We start from the raw sequence: 19779 nt of genomic DNA, 5'->3' as shown, positions 1-19779 counted from the left end.
GTGTTGTAATGAACCAGATAAAATACGATAAAGTCAAAGGTACTGATAATTGGCTATCGAGTTTTCGCTCCGAAGAAAAGCAACCGGCTTAATTATTAGAAGATTTATTTGCGCTGTGAGTTTTTGTATTTTACTTTTACACACTAAAGCTTTCAAAATTCCATCCAGCCATCAATGGAAATTATGAAGTCTAAATTTTTGAAAATGTGTATTTGCATCGCACTTTGAACAGCAGTATCTATACTCTATATAACTTACTTTGTTATAAAAAAATATTGCAGTTTTTAAACCAGGAAGTCATTCCTTGAAAATTGATCGGGCTGAAAACTTTATTTAGTTTTTCCCTGAAATCTGTGTACACTGAAAGGAATAATAATAGTGAATAAATATGTAATAAAGAAATAAGTCTTTCGTCACATAAAATTCTCTTTATTTTCATATACAATATGTACTTACTGTGGTTCTTGCAGTACAGGAAACATTTACAGCCCACAAATCTTAATAGGTAGTACATAGAGAGCTTTTTAGGTACGGCTTCAATTCTCATTCTGCAATTTTTTTGTTTGCAATATTTGCATTTTGTAAAAAATCGATGAGGTGAAAATGATACTATGTACAATGTCGATATATTAATTGCAAAACCTTTCAGTAAAGGAGAAAAAAAAAACGCTTGAAGAAAAGTCCTTTTCTCGATAAAAATTCTGAATCAGGAAATCAGAATCGTTTTTATAAATAATTACGAAAGCTGCTGATATTTAGAGGTAACATCACACAGTAAAATTCAAATTGTGTGTTTTTTTTTATAATTATGAAAATTCATTCGATATAATCTAGAACTTTTCTTTCTGCTTTGGACGAATCGTGTGTACTTTTTGCGTAACAATCTGACTACACATTTAGGACTAAAGCTTTATAAATCTCAGTTTCGCTTGCAGTTCAGTCAGCGATTAATGCCCTCTATTTTGTTACAATATTAAATATCAGAAGGATTCTCGTGTCCTCCATAAATATCAGGGTTGTGGGTGATGATGAAGACTGTGCAATTCATAAGCGAGATGACAACATTCTGAATCACTCCAGCGGTGCTGATCTCGAACTCTTTCGCCTGTTTCCAACCCAGGAACAGACATTTCCGACATCTGAAAAAATGAAGGATATTAGAAACTTAATGGTCTTAAATTCTTCATTTTTAATATTCCTTCCATTCATTTTTAGAAACATAGTGCTAGAAAGTAAATTAAAATGATAATTAATTTTTAAATTTCTCATTGGAAAGTAAACCGACATCAATAAATTTACAAAAATATTGTTCCTTTGAGTGGCCTATCTCTTTTAGATATTTTTTTCATCACACAATAAAAATGTATGTAAAATTTAAACTTTAATTTATATGTTACTACTTTCACAATATAAATTCTGAATGATATTATAAATCTGGTTTTCATCCACCAAAGAGATTTTCAGAAACCTATTTATTCGTTTAATTTCTTTTTGTCCCTTAAGTAATAAGATCAAAGAGAATGATTCAACACACCCTGATTTTATCTTCTGGGATTGATACCTACGTTTGACCTTGATCCCAAATGATGGCCTTGTCCTTCCCATAAAGAGAAGATCAATTTTCTTTAGTGTCGATATCTGGAGTACGTCTTATCCAAAGTAATCCATTTTTATAAGGGTAGACGAAACAAAGACTTTACATTGACTCAGGATAGCTTATTGGTCGAATAAATTTGATACGTGAAAAGACATATATTATTATCAGAAACATAATTAGGTTTATGGTCCCTGCTGTTTGTACTATACTCGCAAACTTTATTATACACTCTATCTAAAATTTTAGAAAATTGTTCAACACTATAACTTCTAACTTGCAAAAGTCGAAAACTTTCTAGGCCAATAAAGACCGTGCAGAAACATCCAAACATTTTTGGAAAATAAAATAAGAACTAATACTAGTTTTTCAGCAAAAGGGGCAAAATTAGAGGGTAACTCGTCGCAAATTAATCAAATTCTATTCTTAGTTCTCATTACCCTATTGAGAACCTAATGACATAAGAAAATTCGAAATCCTTTCAGAACTTTTAATTTGATTAATTCTTGCGAAATACCTACATTTGAGCAAAACGAGAGCAACGACTGGTCCGTACATTTGCTGCATAAGGGCGACGCGTGATTTGCATTTTGAACGTAATTTCCGGTTCCTGAACACGGTCCATTTCCAACGATCTCCAGGTAGCCTCGACTGCTAGTTAAACTACCACCGCGCGTCCCAAGTCCAACATCTGCAAGACAGTATAAATATTTCACATTAGGATCATTATTGTAATATAGAAACAATCCTAAATTAATATTAAAAAGCATCGATGATGTTTAAATTTACGAAACGTTTTTCTAGAACACTAGATTCCATCCAGAAAAACTTTCACTACCCGTGGGAATAAATTTGATGGAGTGAGTAAGCATTAAATAACCTTGAAAATAAAATAAATTATTGACCTTCAATAAGAATTAGAATAGCAAGAACCGACTAAAAGAATTATTTCAGTTTGAGGATAGTTCGGAGACAAAAATGGTGCCAAGAGAGTACTGAGAGAAGACTATTCAGAAATTCTTGGGTCAAATTCTATTCAAGTCGGGCAAGCATATCCAAAAAATAAGATAATCAATATTTCACCGATTTTTACAAAAGTATCTTGATTTATAAATACTGAATAGGCCTATCATCAAATAATCAAACCCATAACTTTTCTAAGATCTATCTATATATCTTTAACTAATTATAATACTTCATCAACATTTTAAACGCTAAACTGATAAGGTTTTGATTTTATTAAAAAAAAAGTTTTCTCAAAATTTGTTGGTAAACTGACGACATAAAAATCTATTACAAAGTTTTACATGCTCATCGTTTTCAAATTTATAAAAATATGAGTTTAGGAATAATACTTTTTCTGAAAATAAATAGAAAATCATTTTTAAAATCACATTTTTTGGTATTTCAACATTGATAAGAATGAAATTAACAATTTTATGCTGAAAAATGCTATTTATCATTAAAATTTTTGTGAATGGATATAAATCTTATTGAAAATAATGGTTTGAAAATAGTTAAGATTTAAAATCGTTCTAATGGTCAATGTTATATAATTACAAAACTGTTTAAAAACATTGAGTTCTTCATTTATTTTTTAAAGCCAGACTAAAGAATTCTTATGAAAAATAGTATTTTTTAGTCTTTGTGTTAACCTTTCAAATTTTTAATTTAAAATTTTAATAGGGATTGAAATTTAAATTCAACTGCAATACAAATATTTTTGCATTTCAGTGAGATCTACGAAATACTCATTTGAAAGTTTAAGTAGGTATCCCAATATAGATGTATGAAAAAATCGATTTTTTTTATTGTACAAATCGAAAGTATAACATTTCAAGAGTACTCTTTTAAAATTTTATGCCGAAATTCGGAGCGGATTAGCTGCTATGACTATTTTCGTTAACGTCCTTTTGCGCGCGGAGCACGTAGGCAGGTGCGCGCTCGGACTTTAAACGCGTTTAACTCGAAATCAGATTTTTCCGATTTTCCGAGTTTATGGGCACGAGAACTCAGCGAATTTTCCACTTATGTGAGAAAAAAACGCCATTTTAAATATAATTTAATTGTCTAGTCGATAAAACTCTTTTTTTGCGTGCAAAATTATTATTTAACCACTTATTTGCATAAACAATAAAAAATAAAAATGTTGGAAAATTTTGTTTTTCTGTCATTTTGTGAAATAATTTTTCTATGCTTTGAAAATAGGTATATGGACGAGGTATACATCTTATGATAACAAAAAAAGTCGATTGAAATGTTTCAGAGAGGCACAGGACCGATGGCGTCGTCCATAAAACAAGAGGGGAAAAAAAGTTGTCAACATTCGCGCGTCATGGCGGATTTGTTTTTTAACAAATGTCCCTTTTTCAGGCGTTGCTATTCGTACCGACATTTCGGCACATGTAGCCACAGTCTGCCAAAACGTTGGAAATTTTCAAAATTCAAGAAATTTTTAATGGAAATAATATTTTTAATTCTAAAATTTCGACTGATCCTAATTTCGAGAACTTCGGGAGTGTCCACTTATTACGTGACGCATAGGAGTATCACATAGGAGAAGAGTCGCAAATGTTTTGTAACAGATGACGCTTCTCTGATAAAAAAATAAAAATAAAATTCGTGTTGATACATTAAAGACTAATAATATCGAAACCAACAAATTTAGTAATTTATAAGACTACCGTCTATCTTTTTATTTTATAAATTTGCTCAAATAAACAAAATTGCTAAGGATTTTAATTAAAAGTATTCGCAAACTGATATCAAATAGTTTAAAGTTATTATTCATTGTTCTATTGACAATTATGTAAAATTAAATTTAGACTTTATATATAAAAATATGAGGGGGAGGGGGGCAGCTTCACTGTCACTGAATATTTCGAGAGAGGGTTCACTGAAATGTCACAAGAGGAAAGAACTTGCTCTTAAAACACTGACTTAATAGAAACTAGATTCTAGAACTCTAAATTGGGTATTTTGTTTCACTACCTTTCCAGAAACGAGGGAAAACAATCCAGACTTTTATACCTTTCCTCACTGTAAATGTAAGAAATATGTGTTTCATCTGTTTAGTCGACTTTTCATCAAAATTACCCATAAGAAGTAATAAGAATTCTTGTTTTTAAATTCAAAAGTTTAAATTGGTGAATCGAACGAGATTTTTCTCGAGCCGAATCTCATGTTCGATAATCGACAGTCGATAGTGTTTGAATTTTTATTCGTCGGTTGGCCGACCTGCATGGACCTGTCAGAATTTTGCTGAAATGAAAACATGAGACCGTTTCGTCGAGCTCCGTGTTTCCAGGTTGAAAGTGGACAGTTTTCCATCAGTTTTTATCCGAATTTAACTGAACTTTAGTGTTGAAATCACTAATGATCAAGATTTGATCAAAAGTTCTAAGAATCTAAGTGTGAATTTGTGACGATTTTCGATATTCGGTTTGCGAGGTTAAACGTCTTACTTCGCCATGGCGTTTGCTGTGCAATTTAATTAGGATTTTTTGCTCAAAAACTGAATGAATTTCGGGTTAAAAGCTACAAATTCGAAACTCCAGTGAATTTTTAATATATTTTGACGCTTATTACTTTTTCTTACGTGAGTTAACATACTAAAAGTGCTTTCATATGGACATATTAAAAATAAGGACCATCATCTCCAAAATGAATTTGTTATAATACCTATTGTGAATTTGTGAATGTTGATCGTGTCTTTCCACTGTGAAAATTTGGTAAGTTTAAATTCAATAATTGTCAATAGTTTTTTTGGTAAAATTAAAAAAAAAATAGTCTGTTTGAAATATAGGTTAAAATAATAAGTAACTTGTTTTTTATAATACGAGAAATTGGACGATAATTTGTTGTGTCACTTTTGGACATTTTTTATTTACTTTAATTAAATTCACAATATAAACTTTAATGATAATTTTCATTTTATTATGTCATGGCTTCCAAAGTTTCAATTTTAAGTATAAGTGTTGGCAAGTTTTTTTCTCTATCGAAATATTTATGGACAACAAAAACTTTATTTGATATAAATTTTTTAATTTAACAATATAAATATTTAAAAAATTACATTTTTAGTTTCCGGTCTTAGTGCTGTGTTTGAATAAAAAATCAAGGCACAGTATAAGTTTGCTTTAACATAATAAAATAATACCCGAAGTTTTTATTTACAATTTATTTTTATTTCGATAATCACAAATACTTTGTTTAGTCTTTTAATTGAAAATTTCTTATAGGCATATTTTTAGAAATTTGAAAAATAATATTTCAGAAAACGTTTTTAGTAGTTTTAGACTAGCTTAACATTTCTGCTAATAAAAAAGGTTTTCGATTTTTTAAATTATGTCAGTAGCAAATTAATTTATAATCTCCAAGATTCTAAATTAATAAAAACAGTGTTATTTTCAGAATTTGAAGTACAGGGATTAGGACGGAGCTGCTATCGCCTCTACAAGGGACTCCGCAAAGTAGTAGTCCTTCTTACTTTACCAAATTTAGGCATTTTAAAAATATCACCATTATATTATTAAATTTTTATTATGAAAATTTTTGTTTTCTGAAATCCGCATTCAATCGATTATATTATTAAGAGTAGCAGTTCGCCTGCTTGCCTAATTTGAAATTGATTCGATCCTTGTAAGCCAATCAAATGTTGCAAATTATTTTCTGCTACATAAAATGAACAATTTTAAAGTGCATCGATTTAAAAATTAGTTCTATTTCTTTTGCCAATTTGAATGGCTTTTTGAATACATGGAACTAAATGGAAAGTTCGAAGAGGATAGTTTTTAGGATTAAAAGAACACCTTGTGTACTCGCCATCGAGTGAGTTGACCTATGATGAAAATCCCGGTCACGAAAAAAACAAGCGAAAAGAGACTTGTGCCACCATGTGGATCTGTTCGATTTGTTGAGCTTGGTAGCGTTGCAGCTGCACGTGCTGCCGGAATGTGTAGAAGGTCTGGGACCCCATCTTCCGTTTCCCAGACGAGGCCATTTCCTGCTCCTTACGATTCTAGAGACTTCCACTCGCACTTCCCCATTTAGGAAACAGTATAAGACAGCCACGAAGAAGCCCTCAATTTTTTTAAATAGAAGTATAATCATTAATAAGGGCAAAGTTAAATTTTAAATGGCCAGTCGGAACAATCAATAATAAAAGTAGTATTTAATATTTATTAATTAATTTATTAGTTATCGTCACAAGACGTGACTGGTAAAGGTAATATAATTAATGCTTCGATATAAAAGGATTCTTACTTGAAAAGAGGCAAAGAGCTGATCACAGAAAAGCCATACGAGCTCTACAGTTTCATTGACACCCATGCTGTATGACATCCCTAAGAAGACAGTATAATGCACTCCAAAAAGTGGGACTAGAACTAGAGTGCTTCTTGCCCATCTCCTGACAATCAAAAAACTCAATATTTTACTTTTTCAGATATAGGAAATTAAAAATAATATCTATAGTTGAAAATTTAAAAAAATTTAATCTGAAAGATTTCAATATTCAAATTTAACTTAAAGAGTTTGGGAGCTTTCGATTCGTTTGCTTCCAAATTTAAAGTTTTTAATCATAAACTATGGTATACTATAGGAAGATTTCGGAAATATTTTATCTGGAAGTTAGAAATCAATTCAATCAAAAAGTTCTTTTCATAGATTGTATTGCACCTATTACGGTCCAAAGACTTCAAGGAAATCATAGTCTAGACGACATAAAAGACTAGATTACTTACTTGTATCTCTGAGTTTCCTCTGAAACAGTAGACTTTAATTTAGAAAGTAGTACTCGCACAATATTGACGAATAGTACAAAATTGATCTGGAACACAGCGGGGCACCGATAAAATAAATTGCAACACTTTCGTGCTAGAACTAAGGATGATTGAAATTTCACTTACCAGGATCGAGAGCATTGTTGGCACTCGAATGACTAGAAAGAGGTACTGATTATTATTAATAGTCCAACACAACGTATCTTCAAAGAGTGCTTTTAATATCACCCAGAGTAAAACGAAAATTGCTGGCATTCCTAAAAACAAAAACAATTTGCTTTGAATGTAGAAAAATTGTATATTTAAATATTCGATAATTTCAGATTGTAAACAAGAACTCTTAAGAATTCAATCATATCTGATAGAAACCGTTTAAAGTTAAATAATATTAAATTCAAAGATATATGATTTTAATGGTATAGTTTCCAATTAAAACATTTATCTGATTTCAAATTGGATTTATCTAAAACTGAACAATTTAACTTTTTTAAATGTTCAAATCTTTCAAGGGAATTTAAAAAAAATATTCTGATTTGTTTTCTGTGCAGAAAGGGACAAATAAAAACGTATAGCAGGCGTATATTTCACACTATCATAAAAGAAACCGATTTAATTTATCTATGTTTAAAACAAATAAAATGTGATTTTTTTATATCTAAAATCAATCAAATTTACAACATAATATCAGTAAATCCTAAAAAGAGTACTTGGAACTTAAAACGCAATTTTTTTAAAATTAATAATTAATGCGCAAATTAAGCTTAAAGTGTCATATAAATTGAAAACTGTTGAGAGCAGTGAAGAATTCGAAAATATGAAAAATATTTTTAAATTTGCTGTAAGTATTAAAATAATTGCACAACATTTGTAATTTATGAGGCACTTGGATCACTTTGTAGATGATAGATGGCCAGTGTACCAAGGGTTTCTGTTAAATATGGTTACAACAATTAATAAATAATCGCAGAAAATTGTCCAGGGTTTTCTCGAAGGAATAATTTCCAAGCGGAGGCGGAACAACCGCGCCGAAAGCAGAATGACACCTGAGTGAGGTATCCTAAACGATGACTCTCAGAAACCGGGCGACCTCCCACATTATGCAGCCTTATCCTTGCGTGCAGAGATCTGCAAGGACAGACGAACTCTTTCCCTAGCTGCTCGTGGTAACAACAATGGCACCACTAAACCAACGAAAAGTTTAGGATGCAGTTTAAAACGAATTGACTCCCGGATTCCTTGCTAGACTTCTACGATGTCAGCATTATCCTGTTTGAAGAAGGCTATGGCGTGTTTACACACGCTGCGTGCCAGAAACAGACGCAGAACATTTCTCCAACCACTTTATGGACAAGCCGCAGAAAAAGAGAATGAAGCGATATTAAGATCAAACACGGAAAGTAGGCACCTCCTGAGAGACCATAGCGATTTAGGAGCAAAATGAATATTAACATCCAGATTTCTCCTAAGCCCCAAGATCTGGCTCGAATGAATGTCTCCCATCGAGTGAATATTTCGGAGGACTCTGACCTCTGGACCATCAATATTGTTCAGTTTATGGTGCGGCGAGCACTTTGGCTGATTCAAATCTGAGGCTAAAACCGACGAGGGATCAAAAGTCAAAAGACGCTCGCATCAACTGAACCAGAAGATTGGATGAGCGACACAGAATGCATCTGGTAAGCCGTTCACGGGAAGGGTAAAAAGGTTCGCCCACAAACGGAGGATCTACCACCACACACCTGCTGACAATCATGCAGCACATTGTTGGCAAGATGCGGGTGTTATATGATACAAGCAGGAGAATACAGAAAAGGAAGAGATGGATCAAGGAGAATCAACTGTTTCTAGCTAGCCCGTCGCGCCTCTTCAGCACTCCCTATTTCTATCCAAATCCACCAAAGCCGGACGAGGTAGAGACGTTTCGGAGAGACGTTTACCATGTAAATCGCATGAAGATACTAATAATATTATCCGCTTCAAAGAGCTTTGCGACATTCTCAAGACATCGGTAGAGGAATGTCTATCCATCACTGACAAGAAGTAGAAAAATTACTCAGGGAGATAAAGAACTTTTCCGCTGCAGGACCAGATGGTATCAAGAACTTCTGGTGAAAGAAGTTTACTTCCCTCACACCAACATTTGGTCCGCATATTAATCTCATACTTAAAGTCGCGGACCCCCATTCCGCATTAGCTGGTCTTAGGACGCACTATTCTTATACGAAAGAAAGGCGACATATTCAACCGAGAGAACTACAGGCCAATTACATGTTTGAACATGCTGTAAAAGATATTCACAGTTATCCTAAATGATAGAAATGTTGCTCAAAAAAATGTGTAACAGGCTGCCGAGAAAACCTGTTAATTGAGCACCACCAGTCCATCAGCGCTCTTTGTCGATAGCCTGGGATGACTAGCGAAAAGCTTTCGATTCAACCTCTCAGGGACTTATCCTATATCTGTTGGAAATCTTGAATGTTCATCCACACATAGTAAGATGCGTAGAGAGATTGGTGTCCCTTTGGAAAATTAAATTTATTATCTCATCTAGAAATTATTGAGTGACAAGGAACGACGTCAACTTCCAAAGGAACGTCTTTCAGGGCGACACTATGAGCAGATACAAGCCTCTTCTGACGGTCCTTGATTTCGCCACGCGCAAAATCATGCATATGTAGAAGAGCTTGCATTTAATTCGTCCGTTCTATGATTATACACCTCACGCTGTCAAGGCAGGCACGGACTTCTGAATCTCCAATGTCGTCATAAACGAATTGTTCTGAGTACAGCTTAGAAAGATGCAAATAGAAGAGAAGTAGCCAACAGCTACTCAACAAAAAAATTCACGAAAACTTTAACAGAAATGTAGAAGATCAGTCCTTGTCAAAGGAGCAAATTTTTGCTTTTCTTAAATCATCAGGACTTAATTTAGGTACAGAAGATTTCGTTTTCGCATACCATGATGGTGTCACTTTCACCTTGGTATACCGTGACTACATTTTACGTTCAGAAGTTTTCAACGACAGATCCAGACTGCAGAACATACGAGTAGCATGCACATACTGCGTACCTAGAACAATACTATATCCAGCTGTCCCTTTCGCGCGAGAACGACGCATATCTACAGACGTATTGCGGCTCCGATAGTACTTTACTACCATATTTGTCGCTCTTATAATTTTGGCCGCCATCTTGCTGTTATGAGGTCGTAAAACTCCTTTAAGCGGATGATATTATCAGTATCTTCTTTCAACTCCAGTGTTTTCGAAAGTTTTCCGGTACTCAAGCGAGGCCATCTATAGACAGCGCTGGTAGGATGCTGCTTTTTTGCAGATATCTATTGATGAGCTGGTTCCTTTTTTTGAACCGCATTGTTCGTACACCTCACGCTACACAGTTCCGATTTTCCGAACAATCCTCTCATTTAGGATAGCTGTGAAGATCTTATGCAGCGTGTTCAGAACGGTTATTGACCTGTAAATATTGAATCAGGCAAATTGCCTATAGCTTCGGTAGGAACACTGTGCATCTTTCTATACTAACTACTCCGAAATAGGATCTGCTGACTTTAGATGAGGTGAAAATTCGGGCCAGATGCTGATGGGTTGAAGGAAACCTTCTTCCACGAAAAGCTCTTGATACCATATGTTCCAAGACCGGAATAGTTCTTTATGCCTCCCAATACTTGTTTTACCTAATAGATAGTTCCTCTGGTTCTATCTATACCTCTCGGCATGAGATAGTACATGTGTTTTGTCAGCAATATGCTGCCTGATACAGCTTTGATATGTTAAGAGCGTGATGAGTTCGCGTACGAACCTTCGGACTCAGGCAATGGACTTCCTGCCAGCCTGGTAATAAGCGTAGAATAGAGAAAAATTAATATTTTCAGATTTCAGCGCAAAAGTCAAGATTATTCTATTATTTTGAATGCGCGATTTTTCCATCGGTCTAAAATGCCCGAATTTTCGATGATTCACCCTGACCGCGAACATTCAATTGTACATAATTCCTAAAAAACTTATCAACTTTTACCCTTTATGACTATTTTTATAAAGGTATTTTAACCATCGCTACAATAAAAATAATCATTAAACAATTAAACAATTATTTCCTCTTGATTTTTCATTTTAAAAAACTGTTTTCTCCGAAATCGCCATTTTTTTAAATTTGGCTAGAAAAAAGCTTAATCTTTTCTCTTGAAAAGCATCCCAAAAAGAATATGGGATGGAAAGTATTTGTTGAGTTGTATGAGGTAGTAAGTGCGCGGGTGACCCGCGCCAACTATCTCACTAGCTTAGTGGTTTTGATACTTGATTAAAATGATTTTTCTGTTTACGTCTAACGAAAGTTTTATTTTATTTACACTTTTATGTGTCTGGAGAACGTTTGAGTTATGTTCAATTTCAAATTATATTTCATGTTATATTTCAAATGATAGTTAATAATAAAATAATAAGCTATTTTGGTGGACGGTTTTGCTGGCCTGTTATATTTCTAGATAGTTTTTGATGAGTCCATTTTCCTCCAATGTTTTGGGGATTTTTTTTGTTAATATCTTTACCTATAACAATTTGAAGTGTTTTTTGGTGTGAGTCTCCTTGCCTTTCACGTTTCGGGCTCCTTTTTTTATAAGACTCATCTTACCTCTCAATTTTTTCGTTGCTTTTTGGTTTGAGTACCCTTGCCTCCCACAGTGTTACGTGAAAAATGATTTTCAATCAATTTAACGTTCACTTTGCTCTTGTTTTTGTGATCTCTGTGCGATCTCCCTTTTCGAGAAAATTTTATACTGTGGAGATGACGAATAATTCATTAAAATCAGAGTCTTTTCTGTAAAGGGTGCAAAAGAATGGTATTTTTGTTTGCCCGGTACAGTCTTTGCAAAATCGAATCGAGTTTTAAGATTTTTCAGAAGGGCACAATCAGTCTTTTAAAATTGCCAAATTGTTATAGGCAAATAGATTAACACCAAAAAATTCTCCAAAACATTAGAGGCAAATGGGCTCATTAAAAACCACCTGGAAATAAAAGAGGCCAGCAGAACCGTTCACCACATTAGTTTATTATTTTATTATTAACTATCTTTTTCCTACAAGGGAACCGTATTAAAAATTAAAAATTACAAAATCAGTCTCCAGATACATAAATGTAAAAATAAAATAATTTTTTTTTACACGTAAACAGAAAAATCATTTTAATCAAGTATTAGGTGTGCAACTAAGTTCCCGCTGTTTACCAATAGATGATTCCAGCAGTAAGTGCTGGTCGATTTTGACATTCAAAACGTCATGAACCAAGCTTAGGCATATGGTAAAAAAAACCGTGTTGACACATTAGTGATTTTATTTTAGCGTCATATACTTTTGGTTGTCTTAAAATGTCTGATTTTGTGACAAATAATCGTCATTTGCGGGAAGTGTTGATGCGTGAATATTCGGCGAAGCCGACGATGTATAAGCATGACCGGGCAGTCCCCATGACTTTCTTCTCTTTGGGTTTGCTGTAATGAATCCATTTTTCATCACCCGTCCCGATGGGATGAAGAAAACCCTTCCTTTTTTGCCGCTGAAGCAGTTTTTCACAGGCGAAAAAACGAGCGTCTTTAAAGGTTTTTGGCATTTCTTCACGCGGACGGTCGTCAACATTGAAATCATCGTCTTTGAAGCGACGGAACCGGTCACGGCAGGTTGTTTCACTTAGAGCAGCATCTCCGTAATCTTTTTGGTGCTCTCGATCCGCTTCAGCCGCCTTTTTCTTCGAATGAAAGAAGAAAATCAACACTTCCCGCAAATAACGATTATTTGGCACAAAATCAAATATTTTCACACAACCAAAAGTATATGACGCCAAAATAAAATCACTAATGTGTCGACACGGTTTTTTTTACCATAAGTCTAAGCTTGGTTCATGACGTTTTGAATGTCAAAATCGACCAGCACTTACTGCTGGTGCCATCTATAATATCCATATATAAATTTGAGGGGAAAAAATGTACCAAATGCATGGAACTAAACTTTATTTTTATAATATCTTTGTAATTAATAATAATTATTATCATTTTATTATTTCATTAAATAGTAATTAAAAAATTAAAACTATTTATTCAATACACTTATATAGAAAAAGTTAGCTTTTACGAAGATATTGTCAAAATAGGGTAAAAATGAACTGAATCCCATGCATTTGATCCCTTGTTTTCTCCTCAGCAATATAATAAGTGAAGTTAGCTGGTAATTGAAGTGAACGTACTTAATTGGAACCACTACAGCACGCACAGCAGCGCTGTTGCTAGTAGGCGCGGGGCACCCGCGCACGAACTACCTCCTATAATTTAACTAATACTTTCCATCACATATTCGGTTTCGGATGCTTTTCAAGAGAAAAGACCAAGATTTTTTCTAGTCTAATCAAAAAAAAAAAAATTAAAAATACCCATTTTGTAGAAAAACTCAAAAACGTTTTTTAAAATGAAAAATCAAGGTGAAATAATTTTTTCATTGTTCAATGATTACTTTTATTGTAAACCTCGTTAAAATACCTTTCCAAAACCCTCATAAAAAATGAAATTTGATACGTTCATTAGGAGTTATGTACAATTGAATGTTAGCGGTAGAGGTGAATCATCGAAAATTTGGACCCCTGTAACTTGACAACCCGTTGCACTACGTATGCCCCCTTTACAACATTTAAACAGGTCCACTAGTATTACAATCTGGCAAAGTTTGAATAGGATTGGCGACATCAAAATTTTAGGCGGGGACACTTGGCAAATTTTACCCCATATATATATAAATTATTGACTGAGGTGAAATTTATTTTCTTAGAATTATGGAATTGAATTAGACAGAAATCATTTTTACACACACACACATAATCCCTGACAGGTTTCCGATAAATTTCACGGAATTTTCTGACACGCGTTATTTCGCAATGAAAAAAGAACATTCTAGTTTACCATTTCAATTCCGGAATCTCTTCATGATTAAAAAAAATCACTTGAATTCAGATCGCTGATAATTAAAAGATTTCTAATTACGGAAATCTTATAACTTTTTATTGAAACTTGGATATTTTTTCTCTTTTGATTCTCAACAAGGAAGCCTTTTAAATTAGATTTTCAATTGAAATTCACATGAATAAGGTTTTAACTTCAAAGCCTTTGAATGCTAACACATTATAGGAAATGAATTAAACAGAATTTTATTTAAGATTTGTCTCATTTTTCAGGAGTTTCTGATGGAATTTAATTGTGCACTGATATGATCAAATATTATTTAAATATTTACCCCATCCGAGGACGATGTACCCAGTAATACTGGAATTGGAATCCGTGAATAGTGCAAGAAACACTAGATTATGAAGATATAGTCCTTCAATTAGAATCCAGGAGTAGTTCGCTAGGATGAAATACTGCCAAAAGCTCGTGAAGATTTTACAATCCAGATTAGTTTCTAGTCCAGCTACCAGGTAGCTTTCGCCATTTTTCACAATTATATCCGACGCTAGTCCAATTCCAGACACGAAAAGAATATCCTTCAGAAGAGCCATAAAAGACCTTGACATAAACGATGCGAACAGGTGCATGTGTAGAATGTTCCTTGGACATCGCAGTTTCCTGTACCAATTAACAAACAGAAGTAATGATTTGAGGTTTTACGACTCGTATTCAGAATTTTGTAGCTTTAAAAGGATATTTTATTTAGTAAAAAAATCTATCTGACTTAGATAAGCGATATAATATTAAGTCTATTAATTATTATTATTGCATATTTCCATCTTTTATGAAATGAAAAGAGCACTAAAAACTGAGTATAATTGCTGGAGCAAATATTTTTTTAAATAAGTGTGAATATTACTTTTATCCTTAGTATACATACTATTTGCATTTTTCGCGAAAAAGGAGGCATTGCTGATTGGAAGGAAAAGTGGAAGTAGTGTTTAGCCAATCAGCAATAAACAGCAATTTTTTAAACAGTGTTTTCGGTTTTGGGTTTTCGATACCTTAAATTTTTTGGTTGGAAAATAAGTATTCAACATTTTCTTGAATTACTACAATTTTGAGTATTTTATATGGTATTTAAAAAATATATTTACTAAAATCTATGTAAGTATTCCATAGTTTAAAGCTTTCTTCCCTATAAAGAAATAAGAAAAAAAAGTTCAGGATTGCTTTTACTTTTAGTATTCATTTTATCGATATTTAGCGTCATCTAGAGGATTCTAGGGTTTTTGTCCATGCTAAATTTAGAAACTTGTAGACAGATACCTAGGACTGTTCCAAATTTTAAACTTCCAGATTCAGATTTCATTAAACTTAAAAAATTTTGGACAAAAACTCTGTTAAAATTACAGAAAGTACTAAACTGAAGGTATAAAATCGAATCATTCTAGCTTAGTGCATTCAAAGCTGCACAGCTACACACTTTATAATAACTTTTAATTTTAGAGAATGCAGAATGAAATAAAAAATTATTTTGTAATCCCTAAAAGTTTTTTGCGAAGGACAATGTTCATAATTTATAACCTTGAAGGAATAAAATATTTTGTAAAGAAAAATCAGCTGATAAAATTATTCAAAATTAATAGAACTCAAGATTGGAAAATAATCCATAGAATTATAATTTAAAAACTTGTGAGAATCGAAAAAAACTAATTTCACAAGCATGTAATTTTAAGAAGACTGTATACTAGTTTATTTTAAAATAATTTAAATGATAGAAGTATATTAAAGAGAATTAAAACTTTAAATCTTTAGCTTGTAAAAACATATTTATTTATATCTCTTCAAATTTATAATAGATATTAAAATATTTACATAGGTAACATTTGGAATTTCTGACCCACCTATTGCACTTTGCTCAACGAAATGAATATTTTACTGATTTATTCATGGGAAAAAGGTTGACCGTTTTAAAGAATTTTTTGACTAAATTAAGATAACTAATATGACGCGTAGGTATGATGGACTCAAGAAAATCGCATTGACAAAGCATTTTGGTTATTTTTCTACCAGTCAGTGAAGTATGAGTAATCTTCTGGTATTAATAGACATCTTATATTTTCTCCGTCTTAAAAGAAAAATTTATTTGATCAGAAATAAAAAGTAGAAGTATAAAAATAATTTGTACATAAAATCTGACAAACATGTTTACGATACATGTCAGCACGTTACGGAACGGAATTTTCTGCCACTAGTTATTTTTCAATAAAAAAGCAGCATTCTGTTTTACCGTTTCAGTGAATAACTGGGTTTACACTTTCATGAACATTTAAAAGTTTACTGAGTAAATCAGGACCGAGTTTATTAAAACGGTGCCCCTTCCCCTTGATTCTATTGAACCATTAAAATTGTATATTTTAATAAAAGAAAATGACAATAAACAATATTTTGTAGAATTCCAAAGCTGATTTTTCCCTGATTTACATTGCACTCATTTACCTAAATATAAATTTCCCAAAAGCTGCCCGCCTCATCTATTGGTTAATTAAGCCGGTCATGGTCCACATTATGATAATTATATTTCTTTGGAACGAAATTTTACTTTTTAGAAGGTAAGATTTATTCTTACACTAACAGTAAGTTAAACTAAAATCCTTTACTTTTTTCTTGATCCTAGGAAACTTGAAATTTGTTATTAGCAGCACGTATGCTTAATGCTTACAAATTAGAATGCAGGTCCTGAGTTGGTCATACTTTTTCTATGTTCTAAAGTGTCTGACACCCTTTACTTTAAGCACAACTAATATTGCTCATTTGATATGTCAAACTTTAGTCGGTCATTTGTTATCAATGTTATCCTCATTATCCTCATAGTATGATCCTTTAGCTTTTGTGTAATGAGACTGTAACTCTAGCTATACTAATTTTACTATGTGCAAGTCAAATCGTAGGTTTCAAAAACATTAAACAAATTATAATAAAAGATTGTTTTGAATTAATTTATCTTTATTTTTATATTTGATCAACCTTAATTTATTTAAATGTTTGAAAATAATGGCATCAAAAGGGACTTGATATTTCCGTAGAATTATTCCTTGTTTAAAAATATTTTATATTTTGTGATAATTTTCTTTTAATTACGCATATAAACGTTTTAATATGTTCAGTTGATGAAAAAACGAATGCTAGTATGTATACTTACTTGATGGCTGCTAAAATGCAAAATGCAATAACCAGAGTGAAAAAGGACAAAGTGTATCCAACTTTTGAGATCGTTTTCACAACAGGTAGATATTTCTGTAAAGGAAAATCTATTTAGTTACTAAAATTTCTTAATCTAGAATCAAAATTGAAAACGAAATAAAAAATATTAAAATTGATCAAAACAGTTTTGTCATAAAAAGTATTTTGTTAAAAAAAGTAATGCTATTTTGAATATTTTAAAGAAAATATTTTATATTTTTATTCGGAAGCTGATACTTTGGTGGATCTGTGAGTGAAAGATTTTTCCGTCTTAACCCGTAAACTTGAGAAAAATCTGATGTCAAGCCATGAAAATCGAATAAGAGAAGCCGTCCACTTTTAAAAGTACAAAGAGAAAAGTAAATTTCCGGAGCGATGAAAATATCGAAAAGGAGGGAAAAGCTACAATAAGACTGTGAGTTCTGCTTTTGCCAGTATCCAATAACACTCAGACGACATGTCGCACAGTTTTCCAACTATGTTCTGGAGAATTCCACTTATTCTTCTTATTTTCCCAGATCAAATTCAGCCGACAGAAATACGGAGAGACAGAGGACTTTAAAGCTTTCCCCGTAATAAGAAATCATTCTATAAATACTTGAATGTTATACACTGAGAGACCTTTTGTTAAAATAAATAAAAAAAACTGAATTTTAATTTAGTATAATATCGTTCCAAAATAGGGAAAACCGGAAAAACTATAAAAAAACGATATTTTTTTTACTGAGTTTTCGAGAAATAATTTGAAGAAGAAAAATAGTGAATATCATAATCTTAAAAACGTACTTTAGACATTGATATGGTCAATATGAAGTTGACAGAAAGCTGAGACCCATAGCAAACTAAGGCATTATTATTCTTGATTTTTCATATAGTTGCGTTTGAGAATGCTCCTCGAGCGCTTCTGCCGTTTTCCGATCGAGCCGAAAGGTTATGTTTCACAAAATTTTAAATAAAAGTTAAATAAATAGAGTTTAAATAAAATAGAAAGCTATTTTCAATCCATTCATGTACCATGGGATTTAAATGATTGGGAATTCTGTATCACGAAATGTATGAACTAAGGTAATAAGATTTAATGCAAGGAGTACAATTTATAAAATATTCCATCTAAATATTGTACACTCAAGTTTATTATACTGAGTTACTGAGACATCAAATTAGATAATTTTATTCATGCAAGAATATTGTCAGTTACTTGTATATTTGATTGCATTAGAAATTGCATTTGCGATTTCTCAGGACGTTTCCAAGTTCCTTTAAGAGGTTTTCTTAAGTACATGTAAAATTCGCTCCATACCTTTTCACGTGCAGTTATCACCCGTGAGAGCAAACGCGAAAATGTACGTACCAGATATTTGTGAAACTTATGTCCTTGGTGGATATGTGGATAACGAGTTTGCGCGCAACAGTAATGCACCAGTCCAGAAATCATTATGATTCCACGTTATAATTAGTTTTTTTACTTTCTCGTAAATCTCAAAGTTCATGTACCCTTTGTTCACTTATAGTCAGTTAAAACGCACAAGCTCATTGTTGATATTCTCCCAAATCAATAACAGTCTTGACTGATCATTCAGTGACTAAAGTGTTAACGCGAATAGCAATAAATTACATTAAAGAAATTGTATTTTATCTGGCATTCCTGTAACATTTTTCATCGAAAATAAAAAATTTTGAGCCGAGAAGACAAATATATTTGTATTCGATTCTTTGGAATTGGATTGAGGGGGGTCAAAAATACTACCATATCACACAACAGTGAACATTTTCTGTCATTATTTGTGTTTTTCAAGTAAATCGGTAAATGCTACAATTCAAATCATAATAATGGCTGTAATTTGTTGAACGATTGAATGTTGTACATTAATGCGTATAACTGCACAGAAGATTATCATATTTTTCCTGTTTCAATTTACCGAAATGTCTCTCTGCTGTTTGCGACTTTTACCGATTTTATTGCAACAGTAGTGAACAAAATTTCTCTGTGTAAGAAAATTGGTATTGTTTTAAGATAACGAGGTCTTATTTTAGGCCATAATCTTCTTTTAAGACCAATAATGGACTTGACTCTAGCTTTTAGACAAAAACAGGTTAAAGTTAAGGGATAACTTAAAAAGGCCTTTAAAAAATTACCATTATTCTTTAAGAAAATTTATGGAGTACGCATGCCAAGTGATCACAAGAATTCGAACAAGAATTTTCGTGTTATTATG

The 19779-nt window shown here is 32.5% G+C and overlaps 1 protein-coding gene and 1 long non-coding RNA gene across 11 annotated transcripts in view; one reads left to right on the top strand and one right to left on the bottom strand.

The window, feature by feature from the left end:
* Positions 1–413: 413 nt before the first annotated feature.
* LOC117176327 (secretin receptor-like) overlaps positions 414–19779 on the bottom strand; it is a 256742-nt gene continuing 237376 nt past the window's right edge. For 6 of the 8 annotated variants that reach the window (XM_033366557.1, XM_033366556.1, XM_033366560.1 and 3 more), the window contains 8 exons: positions 17523–17617; positions 14667–15001; positions 7504–7634; positions 7339–7424; positions 6860–7004; positions 6406–6676; positions 2116–2285; positions 414–1139 (listed from right to left, as the gene is read on the bottom strand). In XM_033366557.1, the coding sequence (XP_033222448.1) occupies positions 1011–1139; positions 2116–2285; positions 6406–6676; positions 6860–7004; positions 7339–7424; positions 7504–7634; positions 14667–15001; positions 17523–17617 (1362 nt within the window). In that variant the 3' untranslated portion in view covers positions 414–1010. Of the gene's footprint in view, positions 1140–2115; positions 2286–6405; positions 6677–6859; positions 7005–7338; positions 7425–7503; positions 7635–14666; positions 15002–17522; positions 17618–19779 lie in introns of those variants that run through there. The other 2 variants (XM_033366559.1, XM_033366563.1) reach the window with 2 other exon arrangements.
* LOC117176328 lies at positions 4873–18232 on the top strand. 3 transcript variants are annotated; one of them, XR_004467604.1, is made up of 7 exons: positions 4873–5325; positions 6008–6066; positions 14608–15017; positions 16200–16401; positions 17488–17607; positions 17794–17978; positions 18082–18232. It is a non-coding gene; the product is annotated as an uncharacterized LOC117176328 (long non-coding RNA). The 3 variants fall into 3 exon arrangements; XR_004467602.1 differs by lacking the exon at positions 6008–6066; XR_004467603.1 differs by lacking the exons at positions 6008–6066; positions 16200–16401.

The sequence above is a fragment of the Belonocnema kinseyi genome, chromosome 7 (assembly GCF_010883055.1).
Source record: "Belonocnema kinseyi isolate 2016_QV_RU_SX_M_011 chromosome 7, B_treatae_v1, whole genome shotgun sequence".
NCBI lineage: Eukaryota > Metazoa > Arthropoda > Insecta > Hymenoptera > Cynipidae > Belonocnema > Belonocnema kinseyi.
This window is presented reverse-complemented; position numbering and strand designations above follow the sequence as displayed.